Source organism: Cryptomeria japonica, chromosome 10 (assembly GCF_030272615.1).
Source record: "Cryptomeria japonica chromosome 10, Sugi_1.0, whole genome shotgun sequence".
Taxonomy (NCBI): Eukaryota; Viridiplantae; Streptophyta; class Pinopsida; order Cupressales; family Cupressaceae; genus Cryptomeria; species Cryptomeria japonica.
Genome location: NC_081414.1, coordinates 298,752,994 through 298,773,429, shown reverse-complemented (window position 1 = coordinate 298,773,429; position 20,436 = coordinate 298,752,994). Strand labels below are relative to the sequence as shown.

Here is a 20,436-nt window from a genome sequence, read left to right as displayed (position 1 = left end):
AACATTAAGAGACAAAGCCCTACAATGGTATTGCTCGTTGCCTTCCTATTCTATTACTTCTTTTGAACAACTTGCAAATGCTTTCATTCAACAATTTCAAAACAATATAAGTCCTAAAGTTACTTTGATTGATTTAATGCATTGTAAACAAGGTGTTAAAGAAAAAGTGACTGATTTCATTGGTAGATATAAACATTTGTATGCTCAGATTTCTTTTCCAGTGCCTGACAATGATATTCAAAGAATCTTTATTTCTAATTTACAAAAAGATATTCGAGACAAACTCCTGTTTTCTGAGTTTACTTCTTTCCAACAGTTGTGCGCAACTCTTCACAATTATCAACTGACTGTGAGTCAAATGGAACAATCACATCCTATGGCTCCGAGTGATAAGGGTGATAGTAGTCAACAACCATTTGGGAAGTTTAAACCGAACAGAGAGTCCATTAAATTCAATGAAAACATCATCAACAACAATGTGAATGCAACATCAGGTGTGTCTCCTATTTCTAAGTTTTTCAAGAAAGAAAGAAAGTTTACTCCTTTGAATGAATCATTGCATAGTATTATGAATAAGTTATTGGAACAAAATGTGCTTACTCTTCCTCCTATAAGGCAAATTGATCCTGCAAAGATAAATTCACCTTATTTCGATAACAAATCTTTTTGTCAATTTCATCGTCAACCTAGGCATAATACTGAAAAATGTTTTGCTTTAAAGGGGAAAATTCAAGATTTGATTGATAATAATACTATCTCTGTTTCTGGAGTGAATGATAAAGGCAACACATCTGTAGCCCCTCCTAACCAAAATCTTCAGATTTTCACTGATCCATTGCCTTCTCATACCTCTAATGCGATTGATACTACTGATTCCTTTGTCTCACCTGATGATCTTGTGTCCATGACTCCGAATGTGATTAACTTTGTAGAGCAGCAGAAAATCCCTAAAGAACTTTCCATCACCTTTGATTCTAGTGAAACTATCAGGGCACCTGATGGTCCTTTATATATAGTTGCAAAAGTCAAAAATAAACCTTGCCGTGGAGTGCTTATTGATCCTTCTTGTATGGTTAATATCATTACCTAAGAATTTCTTTTTACTTTGCAATTGAATCAAGTAATCTATGATGAAACAGATGTGGTTGTGAAATTATTTGATGCATTTTCTTCTCCTGCAATTGGTTCTATTACATTACCTATTGAAGTTCATAACAAATCCCTTGATGTGAACTTTGCTATTATTCCATCATCTGAACAATTTCGTGTGAAGCTTGGCTATCCTTGGCTATCTTCCATGAAAGCTATTGCTTCTCCTATTCATAAGTGTTTGAAATTTCCCCATAATGGTGAAGTTGTTACTGTCAATCATAGTCTCTTTAAACCAGCTGAAAGAACTTCTAGTGTTCCTCTTGATTACTTTTGGCCTAAACAATTCCAATCTCTTCCTCCGCGAAGTGATCATCTTTTCAAATCTTATCAAAAGTGGAAAAAAGATATGATCCTTTCTCTAAGTGAACCTAGAACACCCAAACTTGATATTCCTATCATTCTTGAGAAGGAAGTTCTTCCTTTGAAAGATAAAACTAATGTCTTTCCTCAAGAAGATTCCTCACCCATTCCTATGGATGTGACTATGCCTATATCTAATAAACTTCCCAAAAGTAGACCTATCCCTCCTCGTCATGATGGACTTGGTCTCCTTCCAAAACCAAATATTCCTCCCTTATATGGAGCAGTTCCTCCTCCTTCCTCTTATGGAGAGAAGAGACCTTCCTCTTCTCCTATTGTTCAACCTAAAAGACCACAACCTAAACACCCAAGTGATAAGGATGAGAACATTCCTCCTCCTCAATCTTCTCAACTTCCTACTAAGACTAGACGAAATCGTTCTGCACGTGAACCCCGGCGAAAGCGTCGTCTTAGAGCTCAAACTTTGCAATCCCCAAAAACACCTTCAACAAGCATTATTCCATTTTCTCCTCAGCCGGAAATTGAGCCAAAATCTCCTAAACATAAGATGCATGATGGTCTTGATCCTGTGCGAGTTAAAGACCCTATTTTTATAAATCTTGATGATGATATAGATGAAAATGTTACTTCTCTTGCTTCTGATAGTGAATACGAACTTGTTGATGTTGATAACCATTTATCTAATGAATTTTCTAAAGCACTTATCCTAGCTCCTAGACAAGAACAACGTGGCTTGGAACATGAACATAGCCCTTGTTTGGATCTTGTGATAGCTCCATCTGCTGTGTTGAATGTTCCTCCTCTAGCATGTTCCCTGCCTTCCCGAAACATTGATCAGCAAGATCGGGGGGTAGATGACGTGCTAGACTAGTTTCATTAGCATAGCAGATTCTCTCCTCCTCTCTTTTGTTACTTCTTCTATATGTTACTCTCATTCTTCTATTTGTTGTCCTTAGTGTTGTCTACTTGAGGACGATGCAAAGCATTGAGATCTCTTTTGGTCTCTCTCATGTTGACTCAAAAGACACATGTGTTCCCTTCTTCTAGGTGACCTTCCTTGATTGGGGAATGAAGAACAATTATGCATACATACATATGATATACATGAATAATCATACAGCATATTGACCCCGAGGAAAGCGAAGTCACCTTGTGCTTTGTGTTTTGTGTCTATTATCCTTGGGCTTATCTCACACTTGGGGGCTAAATCCTTGCGATAACATGCTCCTTTCCTTTCTCATTTCTTATATGTATCACTACCTTAAAGCAATCACCCCCGGTAAGGCGTGTGCGATCGCTTTAACGTAGGGGGGCATACATCTCGTCCATATCTTTTCAAGATACTTGAAAATTTCTTGACAAATTTAATTTTGCCTTGAAGATTTTTGATATCTTTCTTACATGACTCATAGTGAGGGAACCTTACTACTGACAGTCATGGTTCTCCCTCGTGATCTTCCCTTTTACTTTGTCAATCGAAGTCATAAGATCCTTAGTCCACTGGGGGCTTGGTGTATCTTGCCTCCTTGACGTGGTGAAAGTCTTTCAATATTGTTTCCTTGTACTTTACCAGAAGTATGAACTTACGCTTATACTCCCGCTAAAGTGGGGGCTAAATGTAGCATCCTAAAATTGTGACACTTGCAATTTCGACTGCATTTGGGTCTTCACGATGGCGACGCAACATTGAACCTGAATGGAGACCCCGAAACTTGTTCATGACATCAAAAACTGCATTTTTCCAGCACCCTGTCTGATTCTCCTTGCACCCTGCTGTCCCGGGAGGTGGGACCAAAGCGCCCAGCGCCCTGGTCCCGCCCTGGTCGCTGGCCCTATTTTGGGCCCGGTCTCCTTTGGGACTTCGGGCCTTTTTTTGTTTGCAATTTGGAAAATAACATTTCTTGGTCGGCCTAAGGTCGGGAAAATCAGTCTTTTAACCCTAATTGGCAAGTATAAAAACTACATTTCCTCTCCCATTTGGGGAAGGAGGACATATGTGTACAAGATGTGGAAACGATACTCAAAACATTCAAGCATTCAAGCATTCAAGCATTCAAACATTCCTTCAAGCAATTGATCATTCTAAGTCTCCATTCAAGGCTAGGTGTTGCATTCAAGACAAGGATTCAACCATTGAAGAGGAGATCACATGCTACAACATACAACATACAACATACAACAAACAACAACATCTATACCTTCGCATATAAGGATACAAACATCCTTACAACAAGGTACTAGTACTTGTTTTACATTACAGTCATTTACATTTACAGCATTTCTCATTTCTTGGTTAATTCCAAAACCGGGGTTTGACCTAAGGACAAACCCCTAATCCCTAACCCCCCAATCGTCTTCACTTTTCTGTGTGTAGGTTGCAGGTACGCGGCTGAAATTGAAGATCTGGAATCCTTGTGCAGAGACGAACAGATCCCCCTTCGTTTCGCGGATTTTTCGGAGGACCGTGTGCACGCCGGGCGCCATCGTCCCGTCAACTTTTGCTCAAATTTGTAGGACAGTGTCGTCTCGACATTTTACTGCTAATTCCAGGTCCGCAGCTTCATCCTATATCCCTAACTCAGTTTATAAGCGAATCTTTCTCACTTTCTATGCATTCCTAGCTTAATCATTCTATCTACATTCTTTACAAAAGAGGGTATCCTTGCTATCACAACCCTTGAAACTCATATAGAATCCAATCTTGCATTGCATGGGATTGGATCTTGTGGGTTTCAACCCCTCTTTTGAATGTAAAGTCTCTCCTAAGTGAAAACCATCAACCCTAGTGACTCTCCCTTCTCTCTCCTTGGAGTTGGGGAGGGGAGAACGACTAGGGTTCGATTTTTCCGCTTTACACTTCTTAAATTCCAATTCCAAATTTAAAGCATCAAACACAGACTTACAACTGTAGTATCCAAGTTCAATGGGAAAGACAACTCCAAATTCGCCTTTTACCCCTAACCTTTTATCAATATGAGCTAGTTGCCTAGACACTTCAATGAGTACAAGGCTATCAAAGGCGTACCCAGGTAGCCTGAATGGTTCACCTTCAAAACCACCTACCCAAAGATAGGTAAACCTGGGAAATTGAATGAAGAAGCTGCCATATATACTTATCAACTTCATTGCTTCAACCGACATCCTCTTGTTCACATCACCCTGTTGTTCAAAAGCAAGTCTTCCTGCAAAGACACCATTCCATCTAACAATATGTTCCACATATTTCTGTTGCTGCAATAAAGGATAGTAATCATAGACTTTCATACCATCCACCCATGGTTCATTGAGCAAGCCATGCCAATCTCTGGTACAAGCTAATATGTAGAAACGATAAGAGGACATATAAAAACTAGACATGCCCACAAAATTACTTAAACCTTCATGGAGTCTCTTTGCAATTACCTACGCCCAGTCAAGATATCTATCACCTGATAGAAGCACCTGGATATAAAAATGCATCCAGTCCTCCCAATAAAATGAGTGTGAATTATCCTATTCAATAGTATAACAATGTCTCACACTTTTGTGATGAAGTGCTCCCTGGTAATGGGCTTCAACAGCCGCGACCCTCCCTCTTAAACTTTGAGGAGCCAGTTTCTTGCAATTATGCTTCTATATTTACTTTTCTTCTCAAAGAAGAAAGCGTATGAGGTCCCAATTGACCAATCCTCATATGACTCCTTATGCAGGATTCCCATCGTCACCATTACTATTTCCCTGTTGATACCAACTAACAACTCTCCGCTACTGGTTCTTATACATCTGTTTGCGAAATCATACCTATTCATGCATGCTATTACCAAATATGTGCATGGGGCGTCAAGCAGAAATGCAACGGCTTCAACGAGACCACTTCTCACTATTTTCTCCATTATTGAACCAGCTTCAGGGTTCTTGGTTCTTTCTAAGATATCCCCTAGGTCGGCATGAGCTAAAGAAGTATCATCTAACTCTGGCAATATGCTCACTAGACATGATGTCTGACCTAGTTTCGACAGTATTGGCCTCATAATGCCTACCTATACTTTAATTAAGCAATTCTAAAATAGGGTAGAATTCTACTCCAATAAACCAAAGATTTTCTTCCTACACTGATAAATCTTCAGAACTAAATAAATACAACATAGGGGAATCGTCTGAACTCACTTGTTACCACCATGAATCTATGAAACCCTCTCAGGAAAGTAGAGCTGAATTTACCTTCGGCGTCTCCAATTTGCTCAATTACAGCAGCTACAACCCTTACAAATTATGGAGATGAATTCATATATCCTTTTTGAACAGATGGGAAAAAACCGAGAAAAAATACACACACTTCATAATGATTCATTCAAATGTGTCAAGTAACAATGATATGACTGAAAACCTGATACTTTCTTAATTGCCCATCACTTCCGCACACATAGGTGATGTCCTCATGATTACTTTCCAAATTTAGAATTTTAAACTGTTAGATGCCGAGAATATTCCTTGTGAGATGGTTCAAGGTTCAAAAAGTTCACTCTAAGATGATTCTAAGAATTGTGCTAACACTGGAGGCAGAGCGGTAAGGAGGAGTTCAATGGTTCAAGTTCATTTAGTTAGAACAATAGTGAACTAGCGGCTCAAAACAATACCGGGAATGAGCAATAACGATGACTAACAAGCAAAGGACTTTGAACCTTGAACCGTTGAACCAAAAAGACAATTGGTTCAAGGTTCAAGTTCAATACCGACTTAAACACATTTACACTTGCTCATTAAATAACATCACATAGTCGCGACTCACGCAAAAGGACCTTTTGAACCTTGAACCAAAAAAGAAAAGGTTCATAGGTTCAAAGTTCAAAACACATAATGGCAACACGCTTGCTTTAGTGAAGATAAAGGTCGTTAAAGACATTACCCAAAACGTGCTTTGAACCTCGAACCTTTTGAACTGCTTAAAGGTTCAATGACATAGGTTCAAAGTGAGGAAATACAAAGACCGAAAAGAAAAGAAACACCATAAGGCAACCCGCAAGCTTGAAATTTTAATGAAAAATTGAGGGGATTCTAACAAAAGGCAAATTCAAAAATATAATTTTTCACTTTCTCCAATTATATTGTACTTGTATTGGTTGTCAATAATAATTTTATTACTATAATACATAATTTAAACTGTTTCAGCCCACATGATGATCATACCCCTCTTTTCACATCCTTCTACGTGATTAATCTCATGTGGATAGGCCAACCTTATAGTTGATCTATTTTTCCACCCTATTTAAATTACAAATACAATTTTGTGTCATAAATAGAATCAATGATGTAATGTGATATTGTCTACCTTTTCAATACCAAATTCACTTTTCTTGAGTCATTTCCCATCTAAAATTGGGTCATGGTCATTTACATCTTTCAATTTTTGTCTAAATTAATACTTAGGATGGTGAAAATTCAAAGACAACCACCAGTGCATTTTAAAATCACATAATAGCTTCAAGCTAGCACACCAAAGAATATGACCTCTAATAAATCTAGTTATTTTCAACTATATTTAGAGTCAAACTTATGCCTATGTGCTACCATTATAACTATGCATGCAATTTATTTTAAATAGAAACTTAGAATAGTTTCTTTTATAAATAACTCGGTGCATTTTAAAGCATCGTATATCAATAGGAGATATTTTTCACAAGTAGTCAAATTATGATATTGCTATCAAGATTCAACTGTATAGTTTTTTAGTCAAACTCATTGACCCATGATTCATGAGTAGTGGTTCACAAGAATCCATCTCTCATGAGAATGAATGATACACTTAACACTCGTCGCATCTAGGTGATGCTCACAAGGGTGAATCATTGGTCCTTCATGAGAGGCCACCCATCCCAGTACTACTCCAACTTGAGCACGCTTAACCGTGGAGTTTCCTCCAAGGTTAAGCCCACTCATCTTGCAACTCCATTTGCAAAACCTTCAACAAGTGTTGTTCCTTATGAACCATCCATGATAGAGCCCCTTAATCTCATCAAGTGATAAGTAGGAGATATTTTCTACAACAAGTCAAATTATGATATTGCTATTAGGATTCAACTGTGTAGTTTTTGAGTCAAACTCATTGACCCATGATTCATGGGTAGTGGTTCACAAGAACCCATCTCTCACGAGAATGAACGATACACTTAACACTCATTTTATCTAGGTGATACTTACAAGGGTGAAGCATTGGCCCCTCTCGGGAGGTCACCAATCCCAATACTACTCTAAGTATGTCACGCACCCTAGGGATGGTGGTGATTGGTATTGGAATCGAAAAGACCTAATTTATTATGCATGTAGAACTAGACTTCTCTCTCCTTAGATATCTATCGAAAAGGCAAAACACCTTCCACATCAGAGGCCACCTCAACCATATTAAAGTCACCACACAAAACCAAAGTAGTGGGTGGAAATGAATCCACAATCCATTGCCAAAGGTGAGATCTCTCCATAGCATCATTAGGAGCATAAAGATTAATGATCCCAAAGGAATGATTGTTGACTGACATGAGGATCCAGACCAATCTTTGAGTGGGGTCCACTCCATGATTCACAATAGAGGATTGCCAGCATAGTGAGAGAAGGGTGATGACACCTCCTTGAACAACTTCATATTCTGAAGCAAAAACTATGCCATCTCGCCAAATAACATGGCATGCAATACTAATCATGAAAGCAACAATTTTAATCCCTTGAACACAAAAAACATCAATGCCAAGATATATTAGATGTTTATCCCAAATGGAATACTTACTAGAAAGGTCAGTGAAACCTCAAATATTCCAAGACATGAAATTCATGATTGAAAATCATTCATGTTATCCTCATCCTCAAGAGAGGAGATACTATTTTTTAAAATCTCTTCCAACTGGAAACCTAAGTGCAGAACCACTCAGTGCTTTTTAAGAGCTCCATCACCATCCCCAACATGCCCAAAAGGGTTACGAGAGTGACACAGATAGTATTTATGAGTTGAAATAAGAGAAGTAGGAAAGGGGGTGTGAACCCAAGAAGAGCGGGCACCACGTGAACCTACAAGATCATTCCCTTGTAAAACAGGGTTTCAAACTAGCTACTACAATTGTGATAGTTGTGGTTGCACCTACAGCTGCAATTGCAGCTATAAAGAAACTTGGGGTTGTGTTTGAACAACAATAGAGCTTGATAGCTTTTCAGAAGCAATTAAAGAACCCTTTCCTTTGCAAACAATTGTAGTCCAACCCTCCTCATTTTTTGGAGCTTCAGAAGAATGAGGAGGAGAAACCTCCTTGGGAGGAATTCTAGCTCTTGAGGTAGCCAAAGGCCATTCCTTAATCTTATGTTCTAAATATTGGCACCGAAAGAAATTATTGGGAAAGTTCAGATAAATTACTCATTAAGTGTAACATAGACCTTCTATCTGAATATCTATAGCCTCCTAGAGGCCCTAAGACAAATCCACTTCAACACATAATTTTTTGGATGGGTATGGAAAAACGATCGGGTTCCATGAAAACCATCTTGCCAATAATTTGGGTGATGGTCAACAAATAAGGCCAACAAAGAAAAGGGAGACCACAAAACTCAATCCAAACTAGGACTTTGAGCTTCTTGTCATCAAAGATAGAAAAGTCTCACGACCAAGGCTAAAAAACAAACAAAGTGGACTAAAAAAACCAAGACCCATGACGTAGAATATCATGCACATGGGTAGAATCGACAAAGAGAAACTGAAAAAAGCCTTTGGTGACATTCTAGATGTCGTCAACCCTGACCCCGTGAGGAGCCCAAGCCTTGGCAATCCAGTCACAAAGCATGCTTTCAAGTGGAACCCTCCCCACAAAATAACTTATTGAAGTAAAATTTTCAAGCCACTGATAAGCATTATCAAAGTCCTAAATAGGCAAAACAACATCTAGGGTACTAGAAGGCATACCTCATTAAAAAAATTGGAAACAAATTTCATGAGCCATTTGTTTGGGGGTGCCATGATCACCGAATGATAAAAACCCAACACTAACATCAATAGCTAGGCTGAGGTTGGTTGAGGCCATTAAAAGGCTAAAAAATCTTGCAATAAATGTCCTATGACAGTGGGCAAACCACAATGAGACTGCTGGTATAATTATTTATTCATGTTGGATATAATTACACATTACTTAAGTTTACTTAGGTACATGCATATCATAGTAGTTTTCATATGAGACACTTAGGGAGATGTGCTACATTGGGAGTGTGTATGTAAGAGAATTTTCACCTTTAATGGTGTGATCTTGTTGTTACTTTATCATATCCACTTATTGTGGAGTGATAATTCCACCTTCGGTGGGTGATCCACCTCGTGGAATATTTTACTATTTCTCCTACCTACCCTTGCATCTCATTGAGCCACATGTCATCAATGTGTGCTCTCTTGTCTCTTAGTCTTGCCTTTATAAGTAGGATCATCTACATTGTATGCTAACTTTTGATGATCCAGTTGATCAGTATTTGTTCTTGATAGAATACAATTTATTCCTATCAATATTTTGTCTCTCTATTTTTAACTTTTCATTGAGCTCTTGATCTTGGCAAAATTTCACATGGTTACAGAGCTAAAGGGCTTCATTGATCAGTCTTTTGGAGACATTTTGGAGGCTTCAATTTTCGGATCTAGGGAGCTACTCATTTTGGAGGCGTCCTACAACGATTTGGACCTCACGGTTGAGTCTGGGAGGCCATTTCCATGAGAATTGAGTATAAACTCGACCTACTTTGGTGAGGAAATGTTTTTCGCCTATTTGGCTCTAGTCGTACGGATTTTCAAAAAAAAAATTATTCTCCAAAAAAGAAAATTCTTCACCTTTGTATGCTGAATAATTTTTTGCATATTGTTATTTGAAAATTTTTTATTTGAAAATCAAAACATAAATACGGGGGGCTTCGTAGACCCCCCTCCCGGCTCGTACCACAACGGTTTAATTTTTTTGCAGAATTTTATTTATTGTGGGGACCCCACCCACATTTCCACACCCACTGGATATTCTTGTCAGTGCCACCACCTGACTTTCTACATTCTCCGGCTCCCGAGTCCTTCCCCGGCCTACACACCACCTGATCTCCCGACACTTGTGTGTTAAGTTCCCCGGTTGGACTGCTTCTCGACTCTGGTCACCACTACTCGCCTATTTCCAACCTACCACCCATGTTCTGCTCCTCCCGTCGGTGATCAACGACTTCTCTCCAACACGCAACTGGACCTCCATCTGGCTGTCGGCTCCCAGCTTCTTCGACCACCGATTTTGGTTGCTCCGGCTTACAGCGACCTATCGGCACCTCCCTTTCGCCGCCCGATAACCACCCACCGAAAGTCGCTTGTCATTTCAGCGTCTGCCATGTGGCAAGAGGCCACCGGCCACATGATGGTATAGATTGCCAAGTCACTCACACACATAGGCAATACACATCATTCTGTCATACACCCAGTTGGCATGCCACGTCAATGATGATATCAATATCCGTACAACCACGTCACCTTGACACGCTAGCCAACACAATCAACTGTCCAAACAACCACATCACCTACTGGCATCATCATCCGTATGATCTGAGATAAGGGTGCGATGGTCTGATGATGATCAAACTAGCGTCAAATTTATGCTCATGAATTGATGACATCATCCTACATCAGCATTATTTTGAAAAAAAATTACCCCCTCTCCAATGGCCTTTTAAGTTTTGCAATCAAACTTCGAAGGGCCATAACTTGCTCATTTTGGCTCCTTTTTTGGTGCAATTTTTTTTATTTGGGCTAATTTTTTGTGCTCTTCGCAATGGTGGAGGAATTTTCTAATTTTGATGGACATATTTTTCACAATTAGGTTTTTTTGATGACTGTACCTGTTTAATTCTAAATTTTGCAACTTTAGAGGCTTTGTTTGGGGTCATACGACCTCCTTTTCAGGTGTCATTTTTTTTAAGTGCATAATTTTTTGTCTACTTTCATAATTTTCCATTAGTTTGCAGTGATTTTGAGTAGAAATTGTACTTTCAGTATTTGGCCATTCTTGGCCTATTTGGTACTTGTATTTTTCTTGGATCTCAATTTAGATCACTTGCAGCATTTTTTGGAGTCTCTTATAGCCTATTTGAGGTAGTTGTGAAATTGAAATTAGAAGTCCACCTTGCCTTGTTTTGCAAGTGGCCCATTGTACACACACTAAGTATAAAGTGCCAAATCATTATTTTTTTTTTTGGGGGGGGGTTCTTGATTGAGTAATTTGGGGGGTCTCTTGTATGATTGTGCCTCTCTCTATCTTGTGTTTTTTCATTTTGGTGCTATGGGTTCTCCTAAATTTCCACTTTTAACTCCTTATAATTATGCATCATGGAAGATTAAGGCATGGAGTAAACTAATGGAAAAATGACTCATTCATTATGTAAATGAAACAATAACAACACCACCCGATCCTAAGGTTGATCCTGATTCTCAAGTTGAATGACTCACTAAAAACTCTATGGCACTTGGAACTCTTAGAAAGTATGTATTAGATGACCTCATTTTTCACATTGAGAAGTGTACAACAATTAAAGAGGCTTGGGATATTTATGAAAACTTATATGGTCAAGTTGATGAGATTAAGGGCTACAAGCTTGATAGTAAACTCACAACATTGGATCCCAAGGATTTTGATACAATCCAAGATCATATCACAAAAGCAAATGAGCTAAGAGCAAAGCTAAAGGATTGTGGCATTGACAAAAAGGATGCTCAATTGGTTTACAATTTTTTGGACAAGCTTCCATCAGAGTATGCAGCCTTTGTATCTAGATTTCACGCCCATAGGTTAGCTCAAAGTTCCTCATACACTTCTCCCTCATTTGATGCATTCATGGAGCTGTTGATACTTGAGCAATTTAAGTTGACCAAGATGGGGATTCTCAAATCTTCAAAGTCACAAGCATTGGTAGCTATTAAAGTGAATCAATGCAATCGAGGAAAAGTCAAGAACCAAAAGCAACATAAGCCTAAACAAGATGGAGCACAATCCTCCTCTCCACAACAAGATGATTCTACATCCTCACCTAAGAGGAAATCTAGGGACAATCTTTTTTGTACATATTGCAAGAAGTCATGACATGATGAACATCATTGTTACAAGAAGGATATTGATGAATTGAAACATCTTCTTGAGAAGAACAAAATCAGTTTACCTTCTAGAATGTCTACTTCGACTTCTTCTTCCAAGGAAAAGGATAAAGGAAAGGATCACTCTTTTTGGATAGATAAAGGAAAGGGACAAGCTCTTTGTGCTACTACAAGTCATGATTTAGGGAGATGGCTTCTAGATTCAGGGGCTTCTCATCATATGGTATTGTTGCAATCTATGTTCTCTTCATTTGAGCCTTGCACCATGCCACATATTTTGATGGGCAAGCATACATACATGGATGTAATTGGGAAAGGATCTATTGCCATTGGGGATAACTCCTTTAATGATGTGCTGTGTCTACCCCACTTGACAAACAATCTTCTTTCCATCTACCAAATCACACATGGGGCAACTAGGAAAACTGTGGAGTTCAGACTTGATTCAGTTATCATTAGAGACTTGGAGACTAGAGCTATCATTGTGACTAGGGTGGTTGATCATGCATCTCGGTTGTATTCCTTTTCATATTTTGGTCCTATTGATGAGGATGATTCTTCCTATATTGATGATTCAAATTTTGAGGAGAACTTTGGGTACTTGAACTTGGGGATTCTCACATGTGACCCTGTTCTTAAGCCTTGCATTTCATATCCTCCTCTTGATATCACATCACCTATTGCACTTGATGATGCAGCTAGTGCGATAGTTTTGCCTTCTTGTGATTCAATGTAGCAGGATATTCCTTGTCTTCCAGCTTCAGTTGATTGGGATGACTACTTGACAGACATTGCATATTTGTTTGTGGAGTCCTACATTGCAGATTTGGGAGACATCATTGATGTTATTCATCTTCTCTTTGATAAAGATGATCATTCTTTGATTGTTGTGAGGGAATACTCTAACCCTCTTGTGCAGTCTCTACATGATTCTTCTTTTGAGGTTGACATGATTGTGGATTCTTTTGTACAGCAGTTGGAGGGGGTCTCTTTATCTTTAGAGGAGACATGTGAGTCTTTGGATATTGTTCTACATTCATCTCCACTAGATCTTGGAGTGCCTTTTTCAGTAGTGTGGAGTAGTTCACTAACTTTGGATGGGGTAACCTTCAGCATCGACATGGGGACTCTTGAGCAATTTTCAAAGATTCCATTCATCGTGCATTTTTTTCCTACATCTTCCCTTCATGATTGGGGAGACTTCATGGATACACCTTTGGTTTTGTTTCTTCCTAAGGGGATGAATGTTGTTCGACGTTCGTGAAGCAGTTCCTTCATTCGGCATCGAGCTTCTACCATTGGTGCAGATTCTACATTGAGGGGGGGCTACTTGGTCTCTCTTCTTCTCTCATATTGGGGGGAATTTTTCCTCACATTAGGTTTTTTCCTTCTCATACTTCTTTGAGAGTTCCTTTGTATATAGTTTTCATCTCTCTTTTGGGGGATGCTTTTTTCCCATCGAGGTTTTCTCTCTTTCCCCGCTTTATGAGAGATTGCATTTTTTTGCGTGCATTTGTATTTGTGCATGGGTACCTAACATGGCCTAGTAGTCGAGACCCATCTTGCATTACTTAGTCGCATTGTAAACTTAACTACATTTCCCTAAGTTGCACTTACGGGGGGGTGTTGGTGTAATTATTTATTCATATTGGATATAATTACACATTACTTAAGTTTACTTAGGTACATGCATATCATAGTAGTTTTCATATGAGACACTTAGGGAGATGTGCTACATTGGGAGTGTTTATGTAGGATAATTTCCACCTTTAATGGTGTGATCTTGTTGTTACTTTATCATATCCACTTATTGTGGAGTGATAATTCTACCTTCGGTGGGCGATCCACCTCATGTGGAATATTTTACTATTTCTCCTACCAACCCCTACCTACCCTTGCATCTCATTGAGCCACATGTCATCATTGTGTGCTCTCTTGTCTCTTAGCCTTGCCTTTATAAGCAGGCTTGTCTACATTGTATGCTAAATTTTGATGATCCAATTGATTAGCATTTGTTCTTGATAGAATACAGTTATTCCTATCAATATTTTGTCTCTCTATTTTGTACTTTTCATTGAGCTCTTGATCTTGGTAAAATATTACAGAGACACACAATACAAAGAAACAACAATGCAAAAAACCATCAAAGCTCTCTAGTACCAACCTTTTGCTTATGTTTTTTTGTATCAACATGACAATAATGTATATACTATTAGAATGATTATTTCCTTTAATTCGTACCCTACCTCCCTCGTTTAAATTTTTTGACAAATAAGTTGGGGACATCATCATCATTACATTCCTATTGAAAGGGTATAGTTGTCATTATTTCTCTTACATGGGTAGTTGATATGACTGGTTATGTTTGTGTTGACTATCAAAATTTAGATTTATTTTGTAAAGTCTGGTAATATCCGACAAGTTTAAAATTTTGGCTAAAATATAAATACAAATCATGGTGTCACAATAATATATAGCTCACCCACATAATGTAGAATGGAAAGAATTATTGAGGAAACCTGGTCCGATAAATGTTTGAGTGGAAGTAAGTGAATTTGACATCCATATTGGGAAAAATGAGTGGAATTGAAAACTTTCAAGCAACAAATGGAAGGAATTATAACTCAAATTACAACAAAAGTAGGACAAGAGGAAGTAAGAGAAGAGGTAGAATGGGTGGTGACCCCATTAGGAGAGAACCTTTAGACCACAATCAGTTGCTCGTAGATGCAAATACTTTTCCATTCTTTGAGAGAGAAGGGTGAGTGCACCATTTTCTTCTATTAACTACATATAATGATGAAATGATAGAGGAATTTATTTCCACCTTCAAGAATAATGAAGCAATTGTTAAGGGGCTCAGGGTGGATGCGTTTGAAGTTGTTAGTTTAGAAGCTACCAACCTTCCAAGAATAATATAAGATTTCCCAACATCACCTGATGTAGCATTGGTGAGGGCATAATTTTCCTATCCTAACAAGAATTTTGACTTGACCTATGAGGGCACTCAATAAACATATCTTCCTCTACTCTAGCAGATGGTAGCATCACAATTCATTAGGCATTTCACCTATGATGACTAGAATTCTATACTTTTTACTATCCATTTCAAATTGTTGAGCATTCTTTCATCATAATAGATTGGTTAACATGCAATTTTATTTCCATCATATGTTAACCATCATTGTTGAATATAGAAAGAAGAGGAAACCCTCCTCCTTGTCTGACCACTATCTAGTTGTTTTGTTTGTTAAAATAAGTTTGTCTTTACAATTTCCAAATATTGATTGGAGAGAATTTAAGAATTGGGATAATATTTACAATAGGCTTTTGAGAAATGTTTCATAATAGAGAGAGGATAAAGTAGAAGGTATGGAAGGGTTGAGAGAGAAAGAAGAACATATTGAAACCTTCATAGGGGAAGCCTCGGGGGTTAATGAGGGAAATGTAGCATCTCCTTCTTCACATGTTATAAACCCTAGGAAATCCAAGGAAAATACATAGGAACGTGAGAATACTAGTGACAATGAGCCAACAACCTCACTCTTATCATTACTACAAACACCTACAACCCCTAAGAGATTTTTATCCTCATCATCAAAATGTAGCCTTAGGTCTTCTAAAAAGAAAAGAAAAGAGTTTGTCTCATCCTCAACCTTGGAACATAAGAAGTTAAGGATTGATTCTACAAGTGAAAAACCTATGACAAAGAGGTAGAGGGTTATATAAGAATCTAGGAGAGTGCCCATGTGAGGATCAAAAAAGAATAAGTGTAAAGAAAAATATAAGACCCCAAAAACTATTAAATAATCTAAGAAGAAGAAACCAAAAGAGAAAAGGTCTCAGGGGAAACAAAGCTTGGAAAGATGGTCCATTCACCTCTCTAAAAATTAAAAAAACTTCATCTAAACAAGGGAGTCATATACAAGAGATTGTATATGCGGAGGAAATTGATTCTAAGAGGGAAAATTTGTTTACAAAATAGGAGATTGAGGATAAGGATGTAGGGGCACATAAAATGAAAATTGTTAGAGAAGAAGTACAAGGGGAACCTAAGTATGAAGACCTCTTTGATCCAAGCAAGATACCAACTAAGCCATCTAGACCATAAGAACAAGGAATCATTCCTCCTATTGAAGAATATAGTGGTGACAATTGAACTGAAGTAGGTCCTAAAAAATTTATTATTCTTGAAAATACTCTAGAAAGGAGAGATGAGAAAAAGGAGTTGCAAGTGGCTTTAGAAAAGATAAAATTTTTGGAGCAGTAACTTGTCGAATACAAAGAAAGAGAGAAAGGGTTAAAAGGTAAGGTGTAGAAATGGTAATTGACCTTATAGCATCAAGAAAGGGGTGAACTGAAAAAATCTAGCCAATTTGGCTATTATAGTTGCAAAAGAAAGGATGCCCTACTATCAAAGACAAGGATGCATCAACACCATTGACCATAGTTACTCTTGGCTTTTCCTTATGGAGATTACATTTAAAATTTGAATGACATTTGAGACTTGGTGGGAAAAGGAATGACAGACACTCCAGGATGGGGTATGAAGCAACATTAGAGGAGAAGAGCATAAAGGTCAAGAAGTTGACTATTAATCTAGAATAGATGGTTGACCTAGCCAGTCATCTTAGAAGTCCTCATCCTCCTACCAGAGTGTGTGCATTTTATTCACAGGAAAAATTCTTATGTTTTCAAATTAGCCAATTGTTGAGTAACTTGCCCATTTTTATTTTATCACTAAGGTAATTTTTTATTGTATATGTTAAATCCACTTCAAACACAGAAGACTAGGTGTATGAGTTTTATCTTCACATTCTAACGATTCCCTATAACACTACATGGAACCCCTTATTCTATGTGGGTCATTTATAGTTGAAATCACTCACATCCTATCTTAGGAATGAGTAGGAACAAGGTGAATTCTATGTTAGAAGTATGGTTGTCGTTGCACCAAAAGATCAACCTATTAATGCCTGATACAACCACTAGACTTACAAAATCCACAAGAGGCGGTCAAGACATGTCAGAAACCCAAGCATTGCGCTACACAATACAAAAAGACCAAGTGCATACACCTTGAAACAATTCCCCCAGTTCAAGTGAGGGGGTTTGAACCTATGACCCAGACTCTGACACCACTTGTTAAAACCAAGGCAGGATTGAGAGGGGAGGGGTGAATCAATCTTGAACAAAAATTAAATCAGCACATAAACAATTAATCATCAACACAAACACAAACACAACTCATCAACACCAAGATTTTCCATGTGGAAAACCCAAACAAGGAAAAACTATAGCGAGCACCTACCCACAAAATATATCCACTATGTATATCAAATTACAATGAAAAGAGTGTATTGCTTCAGACTTGCAAACCAAGGTTAAATGCAACAAGGCAAGATAAAAAAGAGGACTTGCAAAACCTAAAGCTAACTGCAACAAGGCAAGGTACAAAAATGATTTGAAAATAAGGATCTCCTGATCATGAAGTTGTCCTTGAACTCTGCATCATGCGACCAACATCAACACACACAATGCAGACCTCAACCATCAATACTCTATCTCATACCTCTACCACAGTCTCAAAACAACTTGCATATCATTCAAAGACAAATCTTCTTCTCTACTCTTCACTGAAATTCGCACACTTTCTTTTGCATTCTCAACATTGTTATTCCCACTCTCTCTATACTCAATACCTCATCACATACTTAACTCAATCACATTCATTCCTTATATACACGATAGATCATCGAATCTTAAACCAAGTCGACCTAAAACAAAATATACCTTTCAAACCAAAAACACACATGTTGATCCACTCCAGGAGAAAGAGGAACAAAACACATCTTCCAAAGATCAAATCATTCACAATCATTGGAACATAACTAACAACATACCAACATGCTACGCATCCATATAAGAAATTAACAATCAAAACATATTCTTCAATAGAAATAACTCTAATCCAGATCTCCAGACATTGTGATGAGACCCATAGCACATCTAATCACCTTCCACAAATAATAGCTAGACCCAAAGACAGATCTAACATAGAATATCATAACCAACTATGAACAATGTCACAACATCCGGAGAACACAAAGATATTTTTGGACCATAAAACTATCACATCCATGATACCAAAAACATAACCAAAGAAGATAACATTATCAAACAATCATCAACATCACTTTTCGAACCCAAACACTTCTGAAACAACCAATAGAACAACTGCATCATCAACACATCAAGATATCTCTACACCACAGTTTTTCTGGACCAACACCTCTCTGGAACAACAAGATTGACATCAATGACAACCACAACAACACATTCTTCCAACATTATATCCTCTATTAGGAATTATATAAATCACAACCATTGAAGATCAAATTTTAGTGTGATGAATTGAATAAGATTATAGTGGAGTGGTTCAAAATGATTAATATGTTAGAGGTTGTACTAAAGCTCCATGAGTGCAAAGGATAATTTTACCATAGATTTAGGAATTTTATGCATGAAACGGGGAAAGAACATACTTTGGTGCATTGTCTTGATAGAAATGGATGGAATTACCCCAAAAACTCAAAAAGAGAGAGCCACACGCCCTATACAAATTTATTGCCTTGGAACTGGGAGCTAAGAGATACATGAAAGCCTCAGAAGATGCAAGGAGAGATTGGATACCACTCAAATTTCATACCCCACTCCTCTACCCGGTGCCACACTAGATAGGACACCAGATGATTAGCGCAACAAGAGAAAGGGACCACTAGGAAAGGATTATAGATGATAATGGCTTCTACTTAAATCGTCTCTTACAAGTAACTCAAACTATAGATTATAGATTAGATATTTTAGGATTTAATCTTAGGAAATGGTTTGCTTGAGGTCAAGCAAAAGGCAAAGTTGGAGGGTGTGATGAGTCTTGGGATTGCCTTAGTTTCATTAGTTTCCTGCTACTTTATCAAACTCTTATGAGTATATTGTTGGATTTTATACGTTTTAATTATTTTTAAGACCACATTACCATCTAGTTATAATATATGAATGACATGTTTATATAGAATGCATTATGTGTTTTAATGACTGATATATTGTTGAATGTTACAAATGATTATGTGGATTATTATTTGTTGCAAGGGACTAACATGTAGCTTAATGGATGTCTAAAGACAACCACAATTAAGAGATCTATGATCCACACATAGTCAAAGGAGACTGACCCTGTCAATTCACATGGAAGCAATCAATGAATAGAAGGAGAGTTGCAGTCACATTGAGTCCTTGTTGACTTTGTCTCATCTGAGATCATAAAGGATTTATGGCATCATGGAAGATGATGAGGTTATGCATCATTAATCTAGATTTAATGTATTGGATCGTGTCCCTAATTTTGTGTTGCTATGTAATAAAAGAGTTTATTTCAGAATAGGACTCCTGTAGGGTTTTTGTTATTTCTATTTTTCTTTGTTGAATAAGTTTCCTTAGTGTTATGGAAGAATGTCATCTATTTAGGTTCAGTTAGGAGAAGTAAAATGTCCACTCTCTATGATTTCTTTGAAAAGGGAAAGTGTTGTTTCAATTAATATCTTCTTTTGTGAGTTAAGTTGTTTCCATTTACTTGTTAGTTAATGATAAAACTAAAGACAATGCAAATATGATTATTGCTATATCTTATGTGTACTTGTAATCTTGTTATCTTGAATACGAGTCATGAATGAGAATATGCAATGATTGTTTTTTTCCTGAATTAGCGTGTTGATATTTCTTGAAGATTGCACTCCTCAAGCAAGTGTCGTTTGAGGTTTTATAATCCCCCTTTCTCTTCTTTGTTACTTATTTTA

The 20,436-nt window shown here is 37.7% G+C and overlaps 1 protein-coding gene across 1 annotated transcript in view; it reads left to right on the top strand.

The window, feature by feature from the left end:
* Window positions 1-19,932, top strand: part of LOC131040905 (probable methyltransferase TCM_000168) — a 54,399-nt gene extending 34,467 nt beyond the window's left edge. Inside the window, exon 4 of the mRNA XM_057973863.2 lies at window positions 19,733-19,932. Coding sequence (XP_057829846.2) covers window positions 19,733-19,762 — 30 coding nt within the window. The 3' untranslated portion in view covers window positions 19,763-19,932. The remainder of the gene's footprint in view (window positions 1-19,732) is intronic.
* The last annotated feature ends 504 nt before the right edge of the window (window positions 19,933-20,436 follow it).